This window comes from Salmo salar, chromosome ssa13, assembly GCF_905237065.1.
Source record: "Salmo salar chromosome ssa13, Ssal_v3.1, whole genome shotgun sequence".
In the NCBI taxonomy this organism is placed as follows: Eukaryota; Metazoa; Chordata; class Actinopteri; order Salmoniformes; family Salmonidae; genus Salmo; species Salmo salar.
In genome coordinates, this window is record NC_059454.1 from 95,827,045 (window position 1) to 95,845,810 (window position 18,766).

The 18,766-nt window shown below is 47.5% G+C and overlaps 1 protein-coding gene across 2 annotated transcripts; it reads right to left on the reverse strand.

Moving 5' to 3' along the window:
- Positions 1-104: 104 nt before the first annotated feature.
- On the reverse strand, positions 105-17,862 carry ci167 (Torsin family protein C9orf167 homolog). 2 transcript variants are annotated; one of them, XM_045692173.1, is made up of 4 exons: positions 17,720-17,862; positions 10,190-11,232; positions 1,660-2,124; positions 530-1,559 (listed from the first exon to the last, which is right to left on the reverse strand). In XM_045692173.1, exons 3-4 carry the CDS (start codon positions 2,122-2,124, stop codon positions 705-707), a joined length of 1,320 nt encoding a protein of 439 aa, XP_045548129.1. In that variant the 5' UTR covers positions 10,190-11,232; positions 17,720-17,862; the 3' UTR covers positions 530-704.
- Between the last annotated feature and the right edge of the window lie 904 nt (positions 17,863-18,766).

Sequence of the window (18,766 nt, forward strand, 5' to 3'; positions counted from 1 at the left end):
GTTTCCATATGTATTTTGAATTTCTAATTATGGGGGTTACAGAAAAAGCTGCTTCTGCAGTCTGTCCCAAACCCTTGGTGACTGTCTACCAGACAGACTAATCATTTAGAAAGGATGATAGTTTAATCAATACATTATTTTTTTAACAAAATACATCATACTGCATCACATTTTCCTGAGCTGCTGTTATCATTGCCACAGCCAGACTCATTTGGTCCAATCACTTCTCTCGTCTTCTATCGGGAGTGGGTCTGTCTATTACCGTCAGTATTTTGACTAACAGCATCGTGGGAGAAGGGCACAGCGGTGTTTCACCATAACAACAACTGATTGTGACTCTTCGCTCTGTACATGTGCAAGCTAGGATATTATCCAAACCTATCCTCTCTCTTTTCCCTCATACCAAAATGGTAATTATCTATTCATCCAGTAATCAAGGGTCTTGTTTAGGAGGTTAAGTTACAGAAAGTTACGTAGAAAAAACATGATTATCGGACATGATTAGCCGTCACCATGGAGATAATCCTCATTCTCAGACATACACCTTTTAATTTAAAAAACATTTCAAGGATGGGTTCTGCCTAGTAACGTTGGTTATGTTTTCTTGGTGGATCATAAGAAACAGCAAAAGGCTATGGACCAGAACTGTCTTTTCTCAGGAGACATCTCTCATTTAATCACATTCCACTGCGGTTCTAAGTCTCTCATAGCAGGTTGACCCTAGCAACCACCTGTTTACAACCTGTCCTGGCATACACGTGGCCCCCTACCACAGGGTAGTACTCTATCTCCCCCGCCAGCCTCTCAACGTTGGTACGGTCCGGGTAGAACCCCTCCCTTGTCATCTCATCCAGGAAGCACTCCATCACGTGACCTTTCTCCAGCAGGGTCATTGGTAAGAGTTCAGCTTCTGCCCACAGTGGGTGGAGCTTCACCAGAGTGTTGCGCAACAACGGATTCAGCTCCTTGACGAGTTTGCGGTGGTGTCCAGACGCGGTCATCATGGAGTCACTGGAGGAGTTGTACAGCAGGTGCATGGTGATGTGGGTGTGTCCTTGGTTGCTCAGGAACAGGTAGACTGCGTTCAGGTATTCGTTGGAGCGGTTGGAGCGGACCAAGTCACTCAATGCATCAAGAAGCTCTGGGTAAAGGTGCTCTGCTTCGTCAAAGATGAATAGAGGAATTTTCTCCTCCTCCTCTGCTCTCAGCACTGTCTCCGACACTAAGATCGACAGGGCTCGGGCGCAGCGCCAGGCGTCGTCCTCCAGGGGGCAGTGGTGCAACACAAAGTACTGTAGAACCAGGGGCTCGCCAACCACCGAGCGGAAGTGGCCAGCCAGGAGTCGCCCTACGTGGCTCTTCCCCACGCCACTGGGTCCGTGTAAGGAGAGGACCAGGGGTTTACTGTGGACGTAGGTAGAGAGGTAGTCTCTGAGCTGGGCTAACAGAGCATCCATCGCCCCCTGCTGACCAAACACCTCCCTACACAGAGTCTTCTCTAATCCCCCCAGGTCATACTTCAGGACATGGTCGTCAAGGTTCTCTATGGCATTATACACCTGGAGTGAAGGAGGGAGGGAGGATAGAAATTACAGAATGAGACAAACACAGACAAAGAGGATGACGAAGATGAACCAGACACACACATTCACTCATTACCTGGAAGAACAGTATGGTGCAGAGGAGGAAGAGGCAGATCTTTGCTCGGCTGTGTTCCTGTACGACGGGGGCCTTGCGCCTCCCTCCACTGGGGAACATGACCCGCCGCGACTTCTTCTTCTTCATCTTTAGGAAGAGCGACGATAAGGCAGAGGGAGAGCTGGAGGGGGTCTCGAAGGTGAAGATTTTGGGGCTGCTGCGAACAGGGGCACCAGTGTGGAGACCAGCCCCTACCACTAGCCCTCCTCCCCCCAGCCCGGCCAACTCCAGCCGTCGTTTCTTCATGGCCTGGTACTTCTGTTTGATGCGAACCACAGTACGCAGAGAGGACGAGAACTGGCAGAAACTCTGAGCGCCTTTCCCCAACCCCCTCGTTTCACTTTCTCCTTCTCCATCTTTCTCCTCGTCCATCTCTCCATCTGTCTGGGACCCAAACATTCTGTCATAAACATCCTGGTCGCCCATCTGAAGGAGGAAGAGAGAGAGAGAGAGCGAGAGAGGAGTAGAGGGGTTATTTATTGAATTACAGTCACAGGATCACAATCTGTTTTTTCCTCAGAGAAAGAAAAATATGTTCTACTAAGCAAGAATGAATGTTAATGATTGGTTATCTTCTCTTAGATGCATAGGTTTTTATATGATGTATTATTATTCATATATTATTATTAAACATGCTATATGTGAATGCTAATGTTTAGCCTAGGTTATGATTTACTGTGGTGGTAAAGTTTAAATGGAAACCCAGAGGGTTACAGCTTGTCTGCTGCAACTTCCTTCTTAAACTTGACTTGCTAAACTAACTGCCTGTCACTGAACAGATAGACTGGTGGAAAATATCCAATAATACACAATGTTAGTCAAATATGTCAGTATCACATAGTACCCGATAACGTGACCTGGGAGTGTAATTGTGTAAATATCTTTGACAAATATCCTTTACAGTTGAAGTTGTGACATTGTATTTAGTTGTGTAATCCTTTCATTGCTGCTCAAACAGTCATTATATGTTGTCAGACTTGGTGCATGTGTGGTTAATACTACCCTCAGCCATTTCCCCTAGTCAGATAAAGGGTCAGATACTGAGACATACCAGACTGTGAGAACTCAGTTCATGTAACGTTTGACTCAATACATTTCAATTGATCTACAAAGGTATCAGATAGTTTTCTCCCCTGATTGACAGATAATGATTACAGGAATACAAGTGAAGCTGTTGATCATGCCTTGCAGTTGCGACAAGAGTTCTGTGTGGTATGAAATTCGATTAACACAGTTATTTCAGCCCAACACAGTTTTTAAACACAAAATACTACAAAGATATATTGGCCTGTGTCACGGAAGACGATGCTTGGCCTCTGTCACGGAAGACGATGCTTGGCCTGTGTCACGGGAGATCATGCTTGGCCTGTGTCACGGGAGACCATGCTTGGCCTGTGTCACGGGAGACGATGCTTGGCCTGTGTCACGGGAGACCATGCTTGGCCTGTGTCACGGGAGACCATGCTTGGCCTGTGTCACGGGAGACGATGCTTGGCCTGTGTCACGGGAGACCATGCTTGGCCTGTGTCACGGGAGACGATGCTTGGCCTGTGTCACGGGAGACCATGCTTGGCCTGTGTCACGGGAGACCATGCTTGGCCTGTGTCACGGGAGACGATGCATGGTGGCCTATGGAGGTCCACTACTAGGTGTGCAGCACTATGGCTGATGAAGTCCATTCTTTGCCACAATGTGTAACGCTTGGACGTCGTGGGTGTGGAGTAAGGCGCAGGAGGTAGAAAAATGTTAGGTACAATATATACTGCTCAAAAAAATAAAGGGAACACTAAACAACACATCCTAGATCTGAATGAAAGACATAATCTTATTAAATACTTTTTTCTTTACATAGTTGAATGTGCTGACAACAAAATCACACAAAAATAATCAATGGAAATCCAATTTATCAACCCATGGAGGTCTGGATTTGGAGTCACACTCAAAATTTAAGTGGAAAACCACACTACAGGCTGATCCAACTTTGATGTAATGTCCTTAAAACAAGTCAAAATGAGGCTCAGTAGTGTGTGTGGCCTCCACGTGCCTGTATGACCTCCCTACAACACCTGGGCATGCTCCTTATGAGGTGGTGAATGGTCTCCTAAGGGATCTCCTTCCAGACCTGGACTAAAGCATCCGCCAACTCCTGGAGAGTCTGTGGTGCAACGTGGCGTTGGTGGATGGAGCGAGACATGATGTCCCAGATGTGCTCAATTGGATTCAGGTCTGGGGAACGGGCGGGCCAGTCCATAGCATCAATGCCTTCCTCTTGCAGGAACTGTTGACACACTCCAGCCACATGAGGTCTAGCATTGTCTTGCATTAGGAGGAACCCAGGGCCAACCGCACCAGCATATGGTCTCACAAGGGGTCTGAGGATCTCATCTCGGTACCTAATGGCAGTCAGGCTACCTCTGGCGAGCACATGGAGGGCTGTGCGGCCCCCCAAAGAAATGCCACCCCACACCATGACTGACCCACCGCCAAACCAGTCATGCTGGAGGATGTTGCAGGAAGCAGAACGTTCTCCACGGCGTCTCCAGACTCTGTCACATCTGTCACGTGCTCAGTGTGAACCTGCTTTCATCTGTGAAGAGCACAGGGCGCCAGTGGCGAATTAGCCAATTTTGGTGTTCTCTGGCAAATGCCAAATGTCCTGCACGGTGTTGGGCTGTAAGCACAACCCCCACCTGTGGACGTCGGGCCCTCATACCACCCTCATGGAGTCTGTTTCTGACCGTTTGAGCAGACACATGCACATTTGTGGCCTGCCGGAGGTCATTTTGCAGGGCTCTGGCAGTGCTTCTCCTGCTCCTCCTTGCACAAAGGCGGAGGTAGCGGTCCTGCTGCTGGGTTGCTGCCCTCCTACGGCCTCCTCCACGTCTCCTGATGTACTGGCCTGTCTCCTGGTAGCGCCTCCATGCTCTGGACACTACGCTGACAGACACAGCAAACCTTCTTGCCACAGCTTGCATTGATGTGCCATCCTGGAGGAGCTGCACTACCTGAGCCACTTGTGTGGGTTGTAGACTCCGTCTCATTCTACCACTAGAGTGAAAGCACCGCCAGCATTCAAAAGTGACCAAAACATCAGCCAGGAAGCATAGGAACTGAGAAGTGGTCTGTGGTCCCCACCTGTAGAACCACTCCTTTATTGGGGGTGTCTTGCTAATTGCCTATAATTTCCATTTGTTGTCTATTCCATTTGCACAACAGCATGTGAAATTTATTGTCAATCAGTGTTGCTTCCTAAGTGGACAGTTTGATTTCACAGAAGTGTGATTGACTTGGAGTTACATTGTGTTGTTTAAGTGTTCCCTTTATTTTTTTGAGCAGTGTATATTTAATAAGTACCGCAAAAGACAAATATGCCCAAAACAACAGGGCGTAACAAAAACCCAAAGTCCAACAACACAATACACTACACAAACACAGTGAAAACACGTAACAAGCCCGCACACAGAACAGGTGGAGAGGCGGGCTTAAATAACACCACTAATTACCTAAATGAACACAGGTGCAACTAATAAAGACATAACTAACAGAAAAACGAAAGAGGATCGATGGCAGCTAGTAGGCCGGTGACGACGACCGCCGAGCACCACCCGAACAGGGAGAGGAACCACCCTCGGCAGTAGTCGTGACAGTACCCCCCCCGACGCGCGGCTCCCGCAGCGCGCCAACACCGGCCTCAGGGTCGACCCGGAGGAAGAGGCGCAGGGCGATCCGGAGGGAGGCGATGGAAATCCTCTAACAGTGATGGATCCAGTATGTCCCCCACCGGCACCCAGCACCTCTCCTCCGGACCGTACCCCTCCCAGTCCACGAGGTACTGCAGGCCCCCCACCCGGCGTCTTGAGTCCAGAATGATGCGTACTGTATACGCCGGGGACCCCTCGATGTCTAGAGGGGGTGGAGGGACCTCCGGCACCTCACCTTCTTGAAGGGGACCAGCTACCACCGGCCTGAGGAGAGACACATGAAACGAGGGGTTAATACAAAAATAAGAAGGAAGTTTTAATCTATAACACACCTCGTTTATTCTCCTCAGGACTTTGAAGGGCCCTACACGCTGCGGACCCAGCTTCCGGCAGGGCAAGCGGAGGGGCAGGTTTCGGGTTGAGAGCCAGACCCTGTCTCCCGGTGCAAATATGGGGGCCTCACTGCGGTGGCGGTCAGTGCTCCTCGTCTGCCGTCTTCCGGCTTGCTTCAGGGATTCCTCGACAGCCCTCCAGGTGTCCTTGGAGCGCTGCACCCAATCCTCCACCACAGGAGCCTCGGTCTGACTCTGATGCCATGGTGCCAGGACCGGCTGGTAGCCTAACACGCACTGGAAAGGCGATATGTTAGTGGATGAGTGGCAGAGTGAGTTTTGCACCAACTCAGCCCATGGTAAGTACCTCGACCACTCACCTGGCCGGTCCTGGCAGTACAACCGCAGAAACCTACCCACCTCCTGGTTCACTCTCTCCACCTGCCCATTGCTCTCAGGGTGATAACCGGAGGTCAAGCTGACCGAGACCCCCAGACGCTCCATAAACGCCCTCCATACATGGGATGTGAACTGGGGACCCCGATCAGAGACGATGTCCTCCGGCACCCCGTAATGCCGGAAGACATGGGTGAATAGAGCCTCCGCAGTCTGTAGGGCCGTAGGGAGACCGGGCAACGAGAGGAGACGGCAGGACTTAGAAAACCGATCCACAACTACCAGAACCGTGGTATACCCCTGAGACGGGGTAAGAAAGTCCACCGACAGGTGAGACCACGGCCTTTGTGGAACGGGGAGGGGTTGTAACTTCCCTCTAGGAAGGTGCCTAGGAGCCTTGCTCTGGGCGCATACCGAACAGGAAGAGACATAAAACCTCACGTCCTTAGCCAAGGTGGGCCACCAGTACCTCCCCCTAAGGCCTTGCACTGTCCTCGCCACCCCAGGATGACCAGACGAGGGTAGCGTATGAGCCCATCGAATCAATTTATCACGGACACCAAGCGGAACGTACTTACGACCTGTAGGACAATTAGAAGGCGCAGGCTCCATCTGTAACGCCCGCTCAATGTCCGCGTCCACCTCCCATACCACTGGTGCTACCAGCTTAGAAGCTGGAAGGATGGGAGTAGGATCGATGGGTCTATCCTCAGTGTCATAGAGGTGGGACAGCGCGTCAGCCTTGGTGTTCATGGAGCCTGGTCTATATGAAATCCTGAACTGAAATCGGGTGAAAAACATGGCCCACCGTGCCTGACGCAGATTCAGTCTCTGGGCTCCCCGGATACACTCCAGGTTCCGGTGGTCAGTCCAAATGTGTCTCCACACAGTCAGAGCCTTGACCACAGCTAACAACTCACGGTCCCCCACATCATAGTTCCGCTCCGCCGGACTGAGCTTCCTAGAGAAGAAAGCACAGGGGCGGAGTTTCGGTGGCGCACCCGAGCGCTGTGATAGAACGGCACCCACCCCAGCCTCGGATGCGTCCACCTCCACTATGAACGGCAAAGAGGGGTCCGGGTGCGCCAACACGGCGCATCAGTGAACAGCGCCTTCAACTGCTTGAAGGCTCTGTCCACCTCTGTTGACCACTGTAAACGCACCGGTCCCCCCTTCAATAGTGAGGTAATGGGAGCCGCCACCTGGCCAAAACCCCGGATAAACCTCCGGTAGTAATTGGCAAAACCCAAAAACCGCTGCACTTCCTTCACCGTGGTTGGAGTCGGCCAATTACGCACGGCATTAACGCGGTCACACTCCATCACCATCGTGGAAATGCGATAACCCAGGAAGGAGACGGCTTTTTTGAAGAACTCACACTTCTCAGCCTTGACGTATAGGTCATGCTCCAGCAGTCTACCAAGCACCTTGCGCACTAGAGACACATGCTCAGCGCGTGTGGAGGAGTAAATCAAGATATCGTCGATATACACAATCACTCCCTGCCTGTGCAGGTCCCTGAGAATCTCATCGACAAAAGATTGAAAGACGGCTGGAGCATTCTTCAACCCATATGGCATGATGAGGTACTCATAGTGGCCCGATGTGGTACTAAATGCGGTTTTCCACTCGTCTCCCTTCCGAATACGCACCAGATTATACGCGCTCCTGAGATCCAGTTTCGTGAAAAACCGCGCTCCGTGAAATGATTCCACCGCCGTAGCAATGAGAGGTAGCGGGTAACTGAACCCCACTGTAATGGAATTGAGACCTCTATAATCAATGCACGGACACAAACCTCCCCCCTTTTTCTTCACGAAAAAGAAACTCGAGGAGACGGGTGAGATGGAGGGCCGAATGTACCCCTGCCCCAGAGATTCCGTGACATATGTCTCCATAGCCAACGTCTCCTCCTGGGACAATGGGTACACGTGACTCTTGGGAAGCGCAGCGTTACTCTGGAGGTCTATCGCACAATCCCCCTGTCGATGAGGTGGTAATTTAGTCGCCTTCTTCTTACAGAAGGCGAGAGCCAAATCTGCATACCCAGGGGGAATGCGCACAGTGGAAACCTGGTCTGGACTCTCCACCGACGTGGCACCGATGGAAACACCCAGACACCTACCTGAACACTCCTCTGACCATCCCTGGATAATCCCCTGTTTCCACAAAATCTTGGGATTGTGACTGGCTAGCCAGGGCACCCCCAGCACCACTGGAAACGCAGGTGAATCGATAAGAAAGAAACAAATTAGTTCCTTATGATTCCCCTGCGTTACCATGTCCAGTGGCACCGTGGCCTCCCTGACCAGTCCTGACCCTAATGGTCGGCTATCTAAGGAGTGCACGGGGAAAGGGGAATCTAACGGTACCAGCGGAATTCCCAACTTAAGGGCGAGTCCGCTATCCATAAAGTTCCCAGCTGCGCCTGAATCGACTAGCGCCTTATGCTGGGAAAAGGGAGCAAAATCAAGAAAAAAAATGAAGACAAACGTGACCAACAGAGGATTCTGGGTGAGTGTGGTGCTGACTCACCTGGGATGAATGAGGAGTGTTCTGCCTGCCTTCTCAACTCCCAGAGGGACCCCCCCCCAGCACCGGTCGGCCGTGTGTCCTCGTCGACTACAATTGGTTCCCCTTGACGCGGTTCCCCCTAGCTCCATAGGAATGGGTGCAGGCAGGCTAGGAGATGGAATTGACAGGACCCTTTCTGAATGCCCGCGGGCAGCCAGCAGATTGTCCAGTCGTATAGACATGTCGATTAGTTCATCTAGGGAGAGTGTAGTATCCCGACACGCTAGCTCCCTGCGGACGTCCTCCCGGAGACTACACCTGTAGTGGTCCATTAGGGCCCTGTCGTTCCACCCAGCCCCAGCAGCCAAGGTCCGGAACTCTAGGGCAAAGTCTTGTGCGCTCCTCATCTCCTGTCTAAGGTGAAACAGTTGTTCACCCGCCGCTTGTCCTTCTGGGGGTTGATCGAATACGGCCCTGAAACGGCAGGTAAACTCATGGTAGTTATTCCTCAATGAGTCTGGTCCATTCCAAACAGCGTTGGCCCACTCCAATGCTCGACCCGTCAGGCTGGAGATGAGGAGGCTCACACTTTCCTCCCCCGAGGGAGTCGGCCTCACGGTCGCTAGGTATACCACTAATTACCTAAATGAACACAGGTGCAACTAATAAAGACATAACTAACAGAAAAACGAAAAGGGGATCGATGGCAGCTAGTAGGCCAGTGACGACGACCTCCGAGCGCCACCCGAACAGGGAAAGGAACCACCCTCGGCAGTAGTCGTGACACAATGACACAAAATAGTACTAGCCTATACCGGTATGTTATCATTATAGTGCATCTATTTACAAAGTCTGATCATTACAACGTGTTGTAGTTTGACAGACACACTCACACAAGGTCTTACAGCTAATTACAGGAACTAACCCAATTACAACCCAAATAACACTGTATCAGTAATACAAATGCAATCTATGCGTATTGTTAGGTTCTAATTTTTCAGAGTAAATAACTCACGGACATTAGAGAAGCTTAACCAAGTTTATTTCTTCCCAAAGGGTCGTTACAGCTGTAATTCAGACACAGACATGGCTTCCCCCGTGGTGATATTCATACCCCACTTTGGGTGGAGTCTCCTCCTTATCTCTAAACATTGCATCCTTCCTGCTAAGCAGGAAACTAAGTGATGTGAGCCTTCAATGGTTTCTCCCCTTATCAGTACTGTCACATGCAATTGTTTTCCCTGCACTCAGCCCCTCATTATGGCACCCCTCATGTCTCTTTTGTAACTAATGTTCCTATACTCTGAGTATAACAATGTTCAAAGTTTACCACAGAATCCAACAGTATACACAACAAAAATATATAGTAAAAAGTAGATCGCAGTAGATATCTTACAATGAGTGATGTCAAGAATCCAGTATATGAATACACAGTGTGAGAAACAGTATAAAAGAAACAGGAAGTGTCCCGTGTTTAATGTCTCTATATACATGGAACAACAGCGTGTCTGTGTGTGTATGTGTTTCGTGTGAGTGAGTCTGTCTTACTACTGGAGATGGGGTGATGGCTGGAGGTAGAAGCTGTTTTTCAGTCTCTCGGTCCCCGCTTTGATGCACCTGTACCGTCTCTGTCTGCTGGATGGTAGGTGAGTGAATAAACCGTGGCTCAGGTGGCTGAGGTCCTTGATGATCTTCCTGGCCCTCTTTTGACACCGAGTGCTGTAAATGTCCTGGATGGCAGGCAGCGTTCCCCTGGTGATGCGTTGGGCTGACCGCACCACCCTCTGTAGAGCCATTCGGTTGAGGGTGGTGCAGTTGCTAGACAGGATGTTCTCAATGGTGCATCTGTAGAAGTTAGTGAGGGTCTTAGGGGCCATGCCGTATTTCTTCACCCGCCTGATGTTGTAAAGACGCTGTTGTGCCTTCTTCATCACGGTGTTGGTGTGGAGGGACCATTTCAGGTCCTCAGTGATGTGCACGCCAAGGAACTTGAAGCTTTTGACCCTCTCCGCTGCAGCCCCGTCGATGTGGATGGGGGCTTGCTCCTTCTTCTGTCTCATGTAGTCTACGATAAGCTCCTTAGTTTTTTTTAAGTTGAGGGAGAGATTATTTTTCTGGCACCACTCCGCCAGGGCCCTCACCTCCTCCCTCTAGGCTATGTCATCCTTGTTGGTAAACAGGCCTACTACTGTCGTGTCGTCAGCTAACTTGATGAATGAGTTCAAGTCATACATAGCCAAGCAGTCATAGGTGAACATGGAGTACAGGAGGGGGCTGAGCACACACCCCTTGGGGGCCCCCGTGTTAGAGCCCTGCACGGGAATTAATTTTAAACCCAAGCCCAACACATGCCCGCGAAGATCAGGCCCTACCCTACCCTACCCAGGCCCGATTGCTTCTGACAGATTTAAGGCCCGGCCCAGCACTGCCCGAAACCCCAAATAAGAAATAACTTCCTGCGTTAGTAAATCCATTAGCTGCTCCTCTCTGTCTGTCATTTACTCCCTGCGCACATCTCGCTCTGCATGCACTCTGCTCATGGCAGCTTTGAGTCTGTGAGTATCCATAGCAACTGCTCTGCTTGGGCTGCTCTGCTCAATGAAGAGAAATGAAAGAGCAGTTAGCTGTTAGCTACTTCGTCACTATAAACTCTGACAAAACTCAAGGAACATTATTAGTGCTTTCTGTGAAATAATGTCTCCTGTTTTATGAGGTTGAAGCACTTCTGACACCGTGTTATAATCTCAGTCAGATATGACACCGTGTTATAATCTCAGTCAGATATGACACCGTGTTATAATCTCAGTCATATATGACACCGTGTTATAATCTCAGTCAATATGACACTGTGTTATAATCTCATTCAGATATGACACCGTGTTATAATCTCAGTAAGATATGACACCGTGTTATAATCTCAGTCAGATATGACACCGTGTTATAATCTCAGTCAGATATGACACCGTGTTATAATCTCAGTCAGATATGACACCGTGTTATAATCTCATTCAGATATGACACCGTGTTATAATCTCAGTCAGATATGACACCGTGTTATAATCTCATTCAGATATGACACCGTGTTATAATCTCAGTCAGATATGACACCGTGTTATAATCTCATTCAGATATGACACCGTGTTATAATCTCAGTCAGATATGACACCGTGTTATAATCTCAGTCAGATATGACACCGTGTTATAATCTCATTCAGATATGACACCGTGTTATAATCTCAGTCAGATATGACACCGTGTTATAATCTCAGTCAGATATGACACCGTGTTATAATCTCATTCAGATATGACACCGTGTTATAATCTCAGTCAGATATGACACCGTGTTATAATCTCATTCAGATATGACACCGTGTTATAATCTCAGTCAGATATGACACCGTGTTATAATCTCAGTCAGATATGACACCGTGTTATAATCTCATTCAGATATGACACCGTGTTATAATCTCAGTCAGATATGACACCGTGTTATAATCTCAGTCAGATATGACACCGTGTTATAATCTCATTCAGATATGACACCGTGTTATAATCTCAGTCAGATATGACACCGTGTTATAATCTCAGTCAGATATGACACCGTGTTATAATCTCAGTCAGATATGACACCGTGTTATAATCTCATTCAGCTATGACACCGTGTTATAATCTCAGTCAGATATGACACCGTGTTATAATCGCAGTCAGATATGACACCGTGTTATAATCTCATTCAGATATGACACCGTGTTATAATCTCAGTCAGATATGACACCGTGTTATAATCGCAGTCAGATATGACACCGTGTTATAATCTCATTCAGATATGACACCGTGTTATAATCTCAGTCAGATATGACACCGTGTTATAATCTCATTCAGATATGACACCGTGTTATAATCTCAGTCAGATATGACACCGTGTTATAATCGCAGTCAGATATGACACCGTGTTATAATCTCATTCAGATATGACACCGTGTTATAATCTCAGTCAGATATGACACCGTGTTATAATCTCAGTCAGATATGACCGTGCCGTGCAGCAGAGCAAATGGCTCAGCTTCAAAATGTTCCTGATCAATTTAGTGACTACCAAAACAAAGAAAGTCGCACACTCCGTGTATAAACCCCCAGCAACCTAATGGGTATTTACCAACGGCATCCTAATGGGTATTTACTAACGGCTCGTCGGGCTCGGGTCGGGTAGCAGAGCTCTACCCCCTGTTGAGGATCAGTGTGGCGGAGGTGTTGTAGCCTACCCTCACCACCTTGGGTCAGCCGATCAGGAAGTCTGGGACCCAGTTGTACAGGGACGGGTTCAGACCCAGAGCCCTAAGCTTAGTGATGAGCCTGGAGGGCACTATGGTGTTGAAAGCAGAGCTGTAGTCAATGAACAACACTCTCACATAGGTTTTCCTCTTGTTCAGGTTTTTCCACAGTGGATCACACAATGCACAATGAGGGAAGTGTGTCAGAGGAAGGCCCAAAAAATGGTCAAAGACTCCAGCCACCCAAGTCATAGACTATTCTCTCTGCTACCGCACAGCAAGCGTTACCGGAGCGCCAAGTCTAGGTTCAAAAGGCTCCTTAACAGCTTCTACCCCCAAGCCACTGCTGAACAATTAACCAATTATCTGGACTATTTGCATAGATTATTTTTCACTGCTGCTACATGTACATACTACCGCAATTACCTTGACTAGCCTGTACCTCTGCACATTGACTCAGTACAGGTACCCCCTGTATATAGCCTTGTTATTGTTATTTTATTGTGTTACTTTATTTAGTAAATATTATTTTCTTAACTGCATTGTTGGTTAAGGGCTTGTAAGTAAGCATTTCACGGTTAGGTCTACACCTGTTGTATTCGGCGCATCTGACAAATACAATTTGATTTGATGATTTGTATGTCAACTTAGAGTTAGTCATAATTACTTTAAAGTGTGTTGTGATGTGTGCAAATCAGAGCTAGAGAGAGAGGGGAGAGAAAGGGGGAGAGAGTGGATGTACAGTATGGAGAGAGTTACAGTGTATAAGCTCTTATACAAAGTCTGGATCTAATGTGAAAGTTGATTGGTTAAAAGCATATTCCAGCCGGTGTCTATTCCGCAAGTTAACATTGGCTAAATCTATGACCTTAAAATGCCTATGTGCTCTGTTCCACCTGACTGCGCAATCCACTGTCTCATCAGCCCAGCCAGGCAATTTATAAACTCACATTTCTTTTAGACAGACAGGTAAAGCGTGTAGATATTTTGCTGTCTTTCCATATTCAGTTTGAAGTGATTGTGTTAGTTGTGTTGTTGGCTTGTTCCTCTGAACAACAGTGTCCAGACAAGAGAGCACATTTTCTATTCCAGGCAAAATTGTGCATCATTAGCTCATTGTTATGGATGTATCCAAATAAATGTCACTAGAAAACAGCTTAAACTAACGCAAATGCAGCTACGTTGCTGTTATTCTGACTTTTTGATGTGACTGTAAGTTAGCTGTAGTTGGCTAGCTAGCAAGCAAGGGATAAGAACGTTGCCAGCCAGTATGGCAAGGGAACATTTAGAATGGACGACTGGGTCGTGTCCATAGATACGGAACAAAAAGACTGAAGGACTGGGTCGCGTCTCTGGCAAGCGAACCGATAGAAGGAATGAACGACCGACCAGCCGGCTTGGGTAGCAACCCTAGATCTTGTGGAAGGATGAAATAGTATGAATAAATTCATCAAAATAACTTTTTACCTCCTTTTTCTCCCCAATTTTGCGATTACGATCTTCTCATCGCTGCAACTCCACAACGGGAACGGGAGAGGCGTCCTCCGAAACATGACCAGCCAAGCCGCGCTTCTTAACACCCGCCCACATAACCCAGAAGCGAGCTGCACCAATGTGTTCAACTTGACAACCGATGTCAGCCTGCAGGCGCCCGGCCTGCCCAAAAGGTGTCGCTAGAGCACGATGAGCTAAACCCTCCCCTAACCCGGGTGACGTTGGGCCAATTGTGTGCTGCCCTATGGGACTCCCGGTCATGGCCTGTTGTGACACAGCCTGGGTTCAATCCCAGGCTGTAGTGACGCCACAACACTGCGATACAGTGCCTTAGACCCAAAATAACGTTTTTAATGAAAATATGTCAATCATTATTTTAATATGTTGGTAACTCGTTGTATACAATAGATAATGCCCTCGATACCGGTGTTTGGAGAATATAATGGCAAGGTTTGCCGGCCCGAGAAGAAACAACACCCGTGCCAATATATCCTCCAAACACAGGCTTCTCGGGCATTATCACTTAATCATGATTCATGACACACCTGTTTGTTTCTGATTAGAGAGTGTATGATCAAACTCCTTTCCCAGGTGGGAGTGAGTGATGGTAGATTACAATTACATCATGGCCTTTCCCAGATATTAACAACCTCTTGTCACCATGTTAGTCACGCTCCACTCCAATATCAAACAGATACTGTAGATAGATAGTGTTAATGACAGGATATAGTCATGTTCTGAAAGTAGCGCTGACACCTCTGTGTTGCCATTCACACTGTATGTGATGTCACTCAGTTACTACTGATGAAACAGCTATACACATGGCACATTTACGGAAATATTGGTTGGTCCTTGTGAAATACATTTTATAAAGCATGTGTGCTGGCACCAACTTCTCCCTATTCCTTGCAGCACTCCAAACCCTCACACAAGACTGCTCATCATAAGGATTCACTGTGCAATAAATAAAGGAAACCTTTTCAATCTTTGCGGCCTTCGCGCAAAAACCATTGTGAGAACTACCAAAGTCAAAGACCTCCAATATGGTGAAGACTGTGCCATTGTTACACACTCCAAAGCAGACCTCCAAACTGCTCTCAAAAGCTTCTCTGAAACATACAAGAGCCTGAACATAAATAAAACCAACCATCAATCCAACAGTGACCTATGATGAATGTGAACCACTTGACAACGTGGAACACTTTGCCTACCTCAGCAGCCATCTCGCCTAATGAGTCACCATTAAGGAAGAAATACAGCACACAATAGGCTGCGCAAGCACAGCCTTTGGAAAACGAATGGGTATTCAAAAACCACAATCTCAGGATGAGTATAAGGCTGTCATAATCCCAACCATCTCCATGGCTGTAAAACGTGTACAAGGCTGTCATAATCCCAACCATCTCTATGGCTGTAAAACGTGTACAAGGCTGTCATAATCCCAACCATCTCTATGGCTGTAAAACGTGTACAAGGCTGTCATAATCCCAACCATCTCTATGGCTGTAAAACGTGTACAAGGCTGTCATAATCCCAACCATCTCTATGGCTGTAAAACGTGTACAAGGCTGTCATAATCCCATCTATCTCTATGGCTGTAAAACGTGTACAAGGCTGTCATAATCCCAACCATCTCTATGGCTGTAAAACGTGTACAAGGCTGTCATAATCCCAACTATCTCTATGGCTGTAAAACGTGTACAAGGCTGTCATAATCCCAACCATCTCTATGGCTGTAAAACGTGTACAAGGCTGTCATAATCCCAACTATCTCTATGGCTGTAAAACGTGTACAAGGCTGTCATAATCCCAACCATCTCTATACCTGTAAAACATGTACAAGGCTGTCATAATCCCAACTATCTCTATGGCTGTAAAACGTGTACAAGGCTGTCATAATCCCAACCATCTCTATGGCTGTAAAACATGTACAAGGCTGTCATAATCCCAACTATCTCTATGGCTGTAAAACGTGTACAAGGCTGTCATAATCCCAACCATCTCTATGGCTGTAAAACATGTACAAGGCTGTCATAATCCCAACCATCTCTATGGCTGTAAAACGTGTACAAGGCTGTCATAATCCCAACCATCTCTATGGCTGTAAAACGTGTACAAGGCTGTCATAATCCCAACCATCTCTATGGCTGTAAAACGTGTACAAGGCTGTCATAATCCCAACCATCTCCATGGCTGTAAAACGTGTACAAGGCTGTCATAATCCCAACCATCTCTATGGTTGAGAGACGTGGGTGACATACAGAAGGCCCCTTTAAAACTGGTGTTACAGCAACAACACTTCCTGAGAAAGATACTTAACATTAGGTGTGAGGATCGACGGACCAATGTCAGTGTCCTGTCCCATGCCAACATCCCCAGTGTAGGATCCAACATCATTTGGCACCAACTCTGGGAAGCGTAAACCTTATCAGTAAACACCCACCGGGGCACAATAGTCAATAAGGTCATTTTTGTGTTTTCACCTCTAATGGTTCAGGTCAGGAATTGGGGAGGGTAAACTGATCATAGATCTGTGCCTACTGCCTAAGGAAAAGTACACACAGCCACATACAGTCCCAGCTAACTATTTCATCTGGTTTCTCCCACTAAAGAGTGTGAAGCAAACAAGAGAACCCATAAACATATAGCTAACCTACTGTAACACCACTGCATTTACCTTGACACCAGACTCACTCACCGGCCGTGTGCAGGCCTGGCACGCAGAGCTAAAAAAACGCACATCAAACATGCCACTGGAGATGAACCCAAGGCTGAATGTTGAGAGTAATTGCTTTCTAGCTAGTCTGGCGAGCTTGTTTACCTTGGCACCAACGTTAGCTCTGCTGCTGGGAAACCTTACTCACTTAGTGTCAGTCTCAGCCATTCTCTGACCAAGTGCAATAGAATTAGACTAACTACACCTCAGTGTGTCCTGCAGCCAGGTGAGTTGATATCATCTTAACCCCCTCCTTCACATATTGTGTCCTGAGAGGGGCTGGCGGCATTCCACACATTCTAGAGTCTTTCCAGGAGTCTTTCCCTGGCTGCATTCTCAAAGTTCTGTATCCCCCTCTCTCTCAGACCTCCACTGCTGACTACATTTCCTTCCTGGAAGGGTCCGAGCTGCTAGATACACATGTGAGCTTTTCTAACCCTGAGAGTGAGAGAAAGAGAGGGAGATTGTGAAGGACTAGAGACACAGCTGCAAATACGTCACCCAAAAAACTGTGTAAGCAAGAAGAGAGAGATAGGAGAGGGGAAAGAATCAAAACAGTATACAGAAAGAGAAATGCAGGGTAATCAGTTGGCTTACCTTAAATGTATAGATAATATCAAGCCTCCTATAGACTGATAGGTCTTCACTAGGCTCGCACCAAGATTTTTGTTGGGAGAGAACAATAGAGTAAGTCCTTCTCTTGAACTTCATCAGCATATAGTGAGCTGCTAGACTAAGACTGCTATACAACTCCTCCTATCATTCTATCTCACCCTCCCCATTCTCGCTTATGTCCTCTGCAGTCTCCTCCTTCCTCTTTCTCTCTGTCTGTCCTTCCACCTACTATCTCCCCTTTCCTGCTCTACATATCCTCCATCAGGGACGGATCGAGCCTTTTGGGGGACCTAAGAGAAATGCGCTTGAGGGGCCCTACACTCAATCATAGGACTCACTGAAGAGATGAGTCTTAAGTAAAGACTTTTACTCCCAGCCTGCAGGCATGGACTCTTAGAAAAAAAGGTTCCAAAAGGGTTCTTTGGCTGTCCACATAGGAAAACCCTTTTTGGTTCCAGGTAGAACTCTTTTGGGTTCCATGCAGAACCCTTTCCACGAAGACTTCTACCTGGAACCCAAAAGGGTTCTTCATGGAACCAAAAAGAGCTCTACCTAAAACCAAAAAGAGTACTCATATGGGGACAGCCATAGAACCCTTTTGGATTCCATGTTGAACACTTTCCACAGAGAGTTCTACATGGAACTAAAAAGGGCTCTACCTAGAACCAAAAAGGGTTCTTCAAAGGGTTCTCCTTCGGAGACAGCTGAAAAGCCCTTTTAGGTTGTAGATAGCAACCTTTTTTCTAAGATAGTGGATAACTTTGTTTAATTAATCAATTTGCTTAGTTAGAGGTCCTCTACTTGGCGGAAAACTGGGCGGTGTGATAAACGTTTGCGTCTTTAGTGTGTCATTTGCTTCACAGCATATATGAGAAGAGGAAACCCACAGCCAAGCAGAGGGGAAACTGATAGGGCTGGTTTAACATAATATCTATGTACAAGTGATGATTGGTAGCCAAGAGTTCAAGGAGAGAACTTGTCATATTATCCATCATAACAATAAAGGATTGTTGTTGTGAACAAAGACAA

Bases quoted from the DNA above. Each gene is read 5' to 3' on its own strand.
- ci167 (XM_045692173.1), bottom strand. From the start codon at position 2,124: ATGGGCGACCAGGATGTTTATGACAGAATGTTTGGGTCCCAGACAGAT. The intron at 1,560-1,659 runs GTAATGAGTGAA...CCTTCACTCCAG, and splicing joins GCACCATACTGTTCTTCCAG to GTGTATAATGCCATAGAGAA.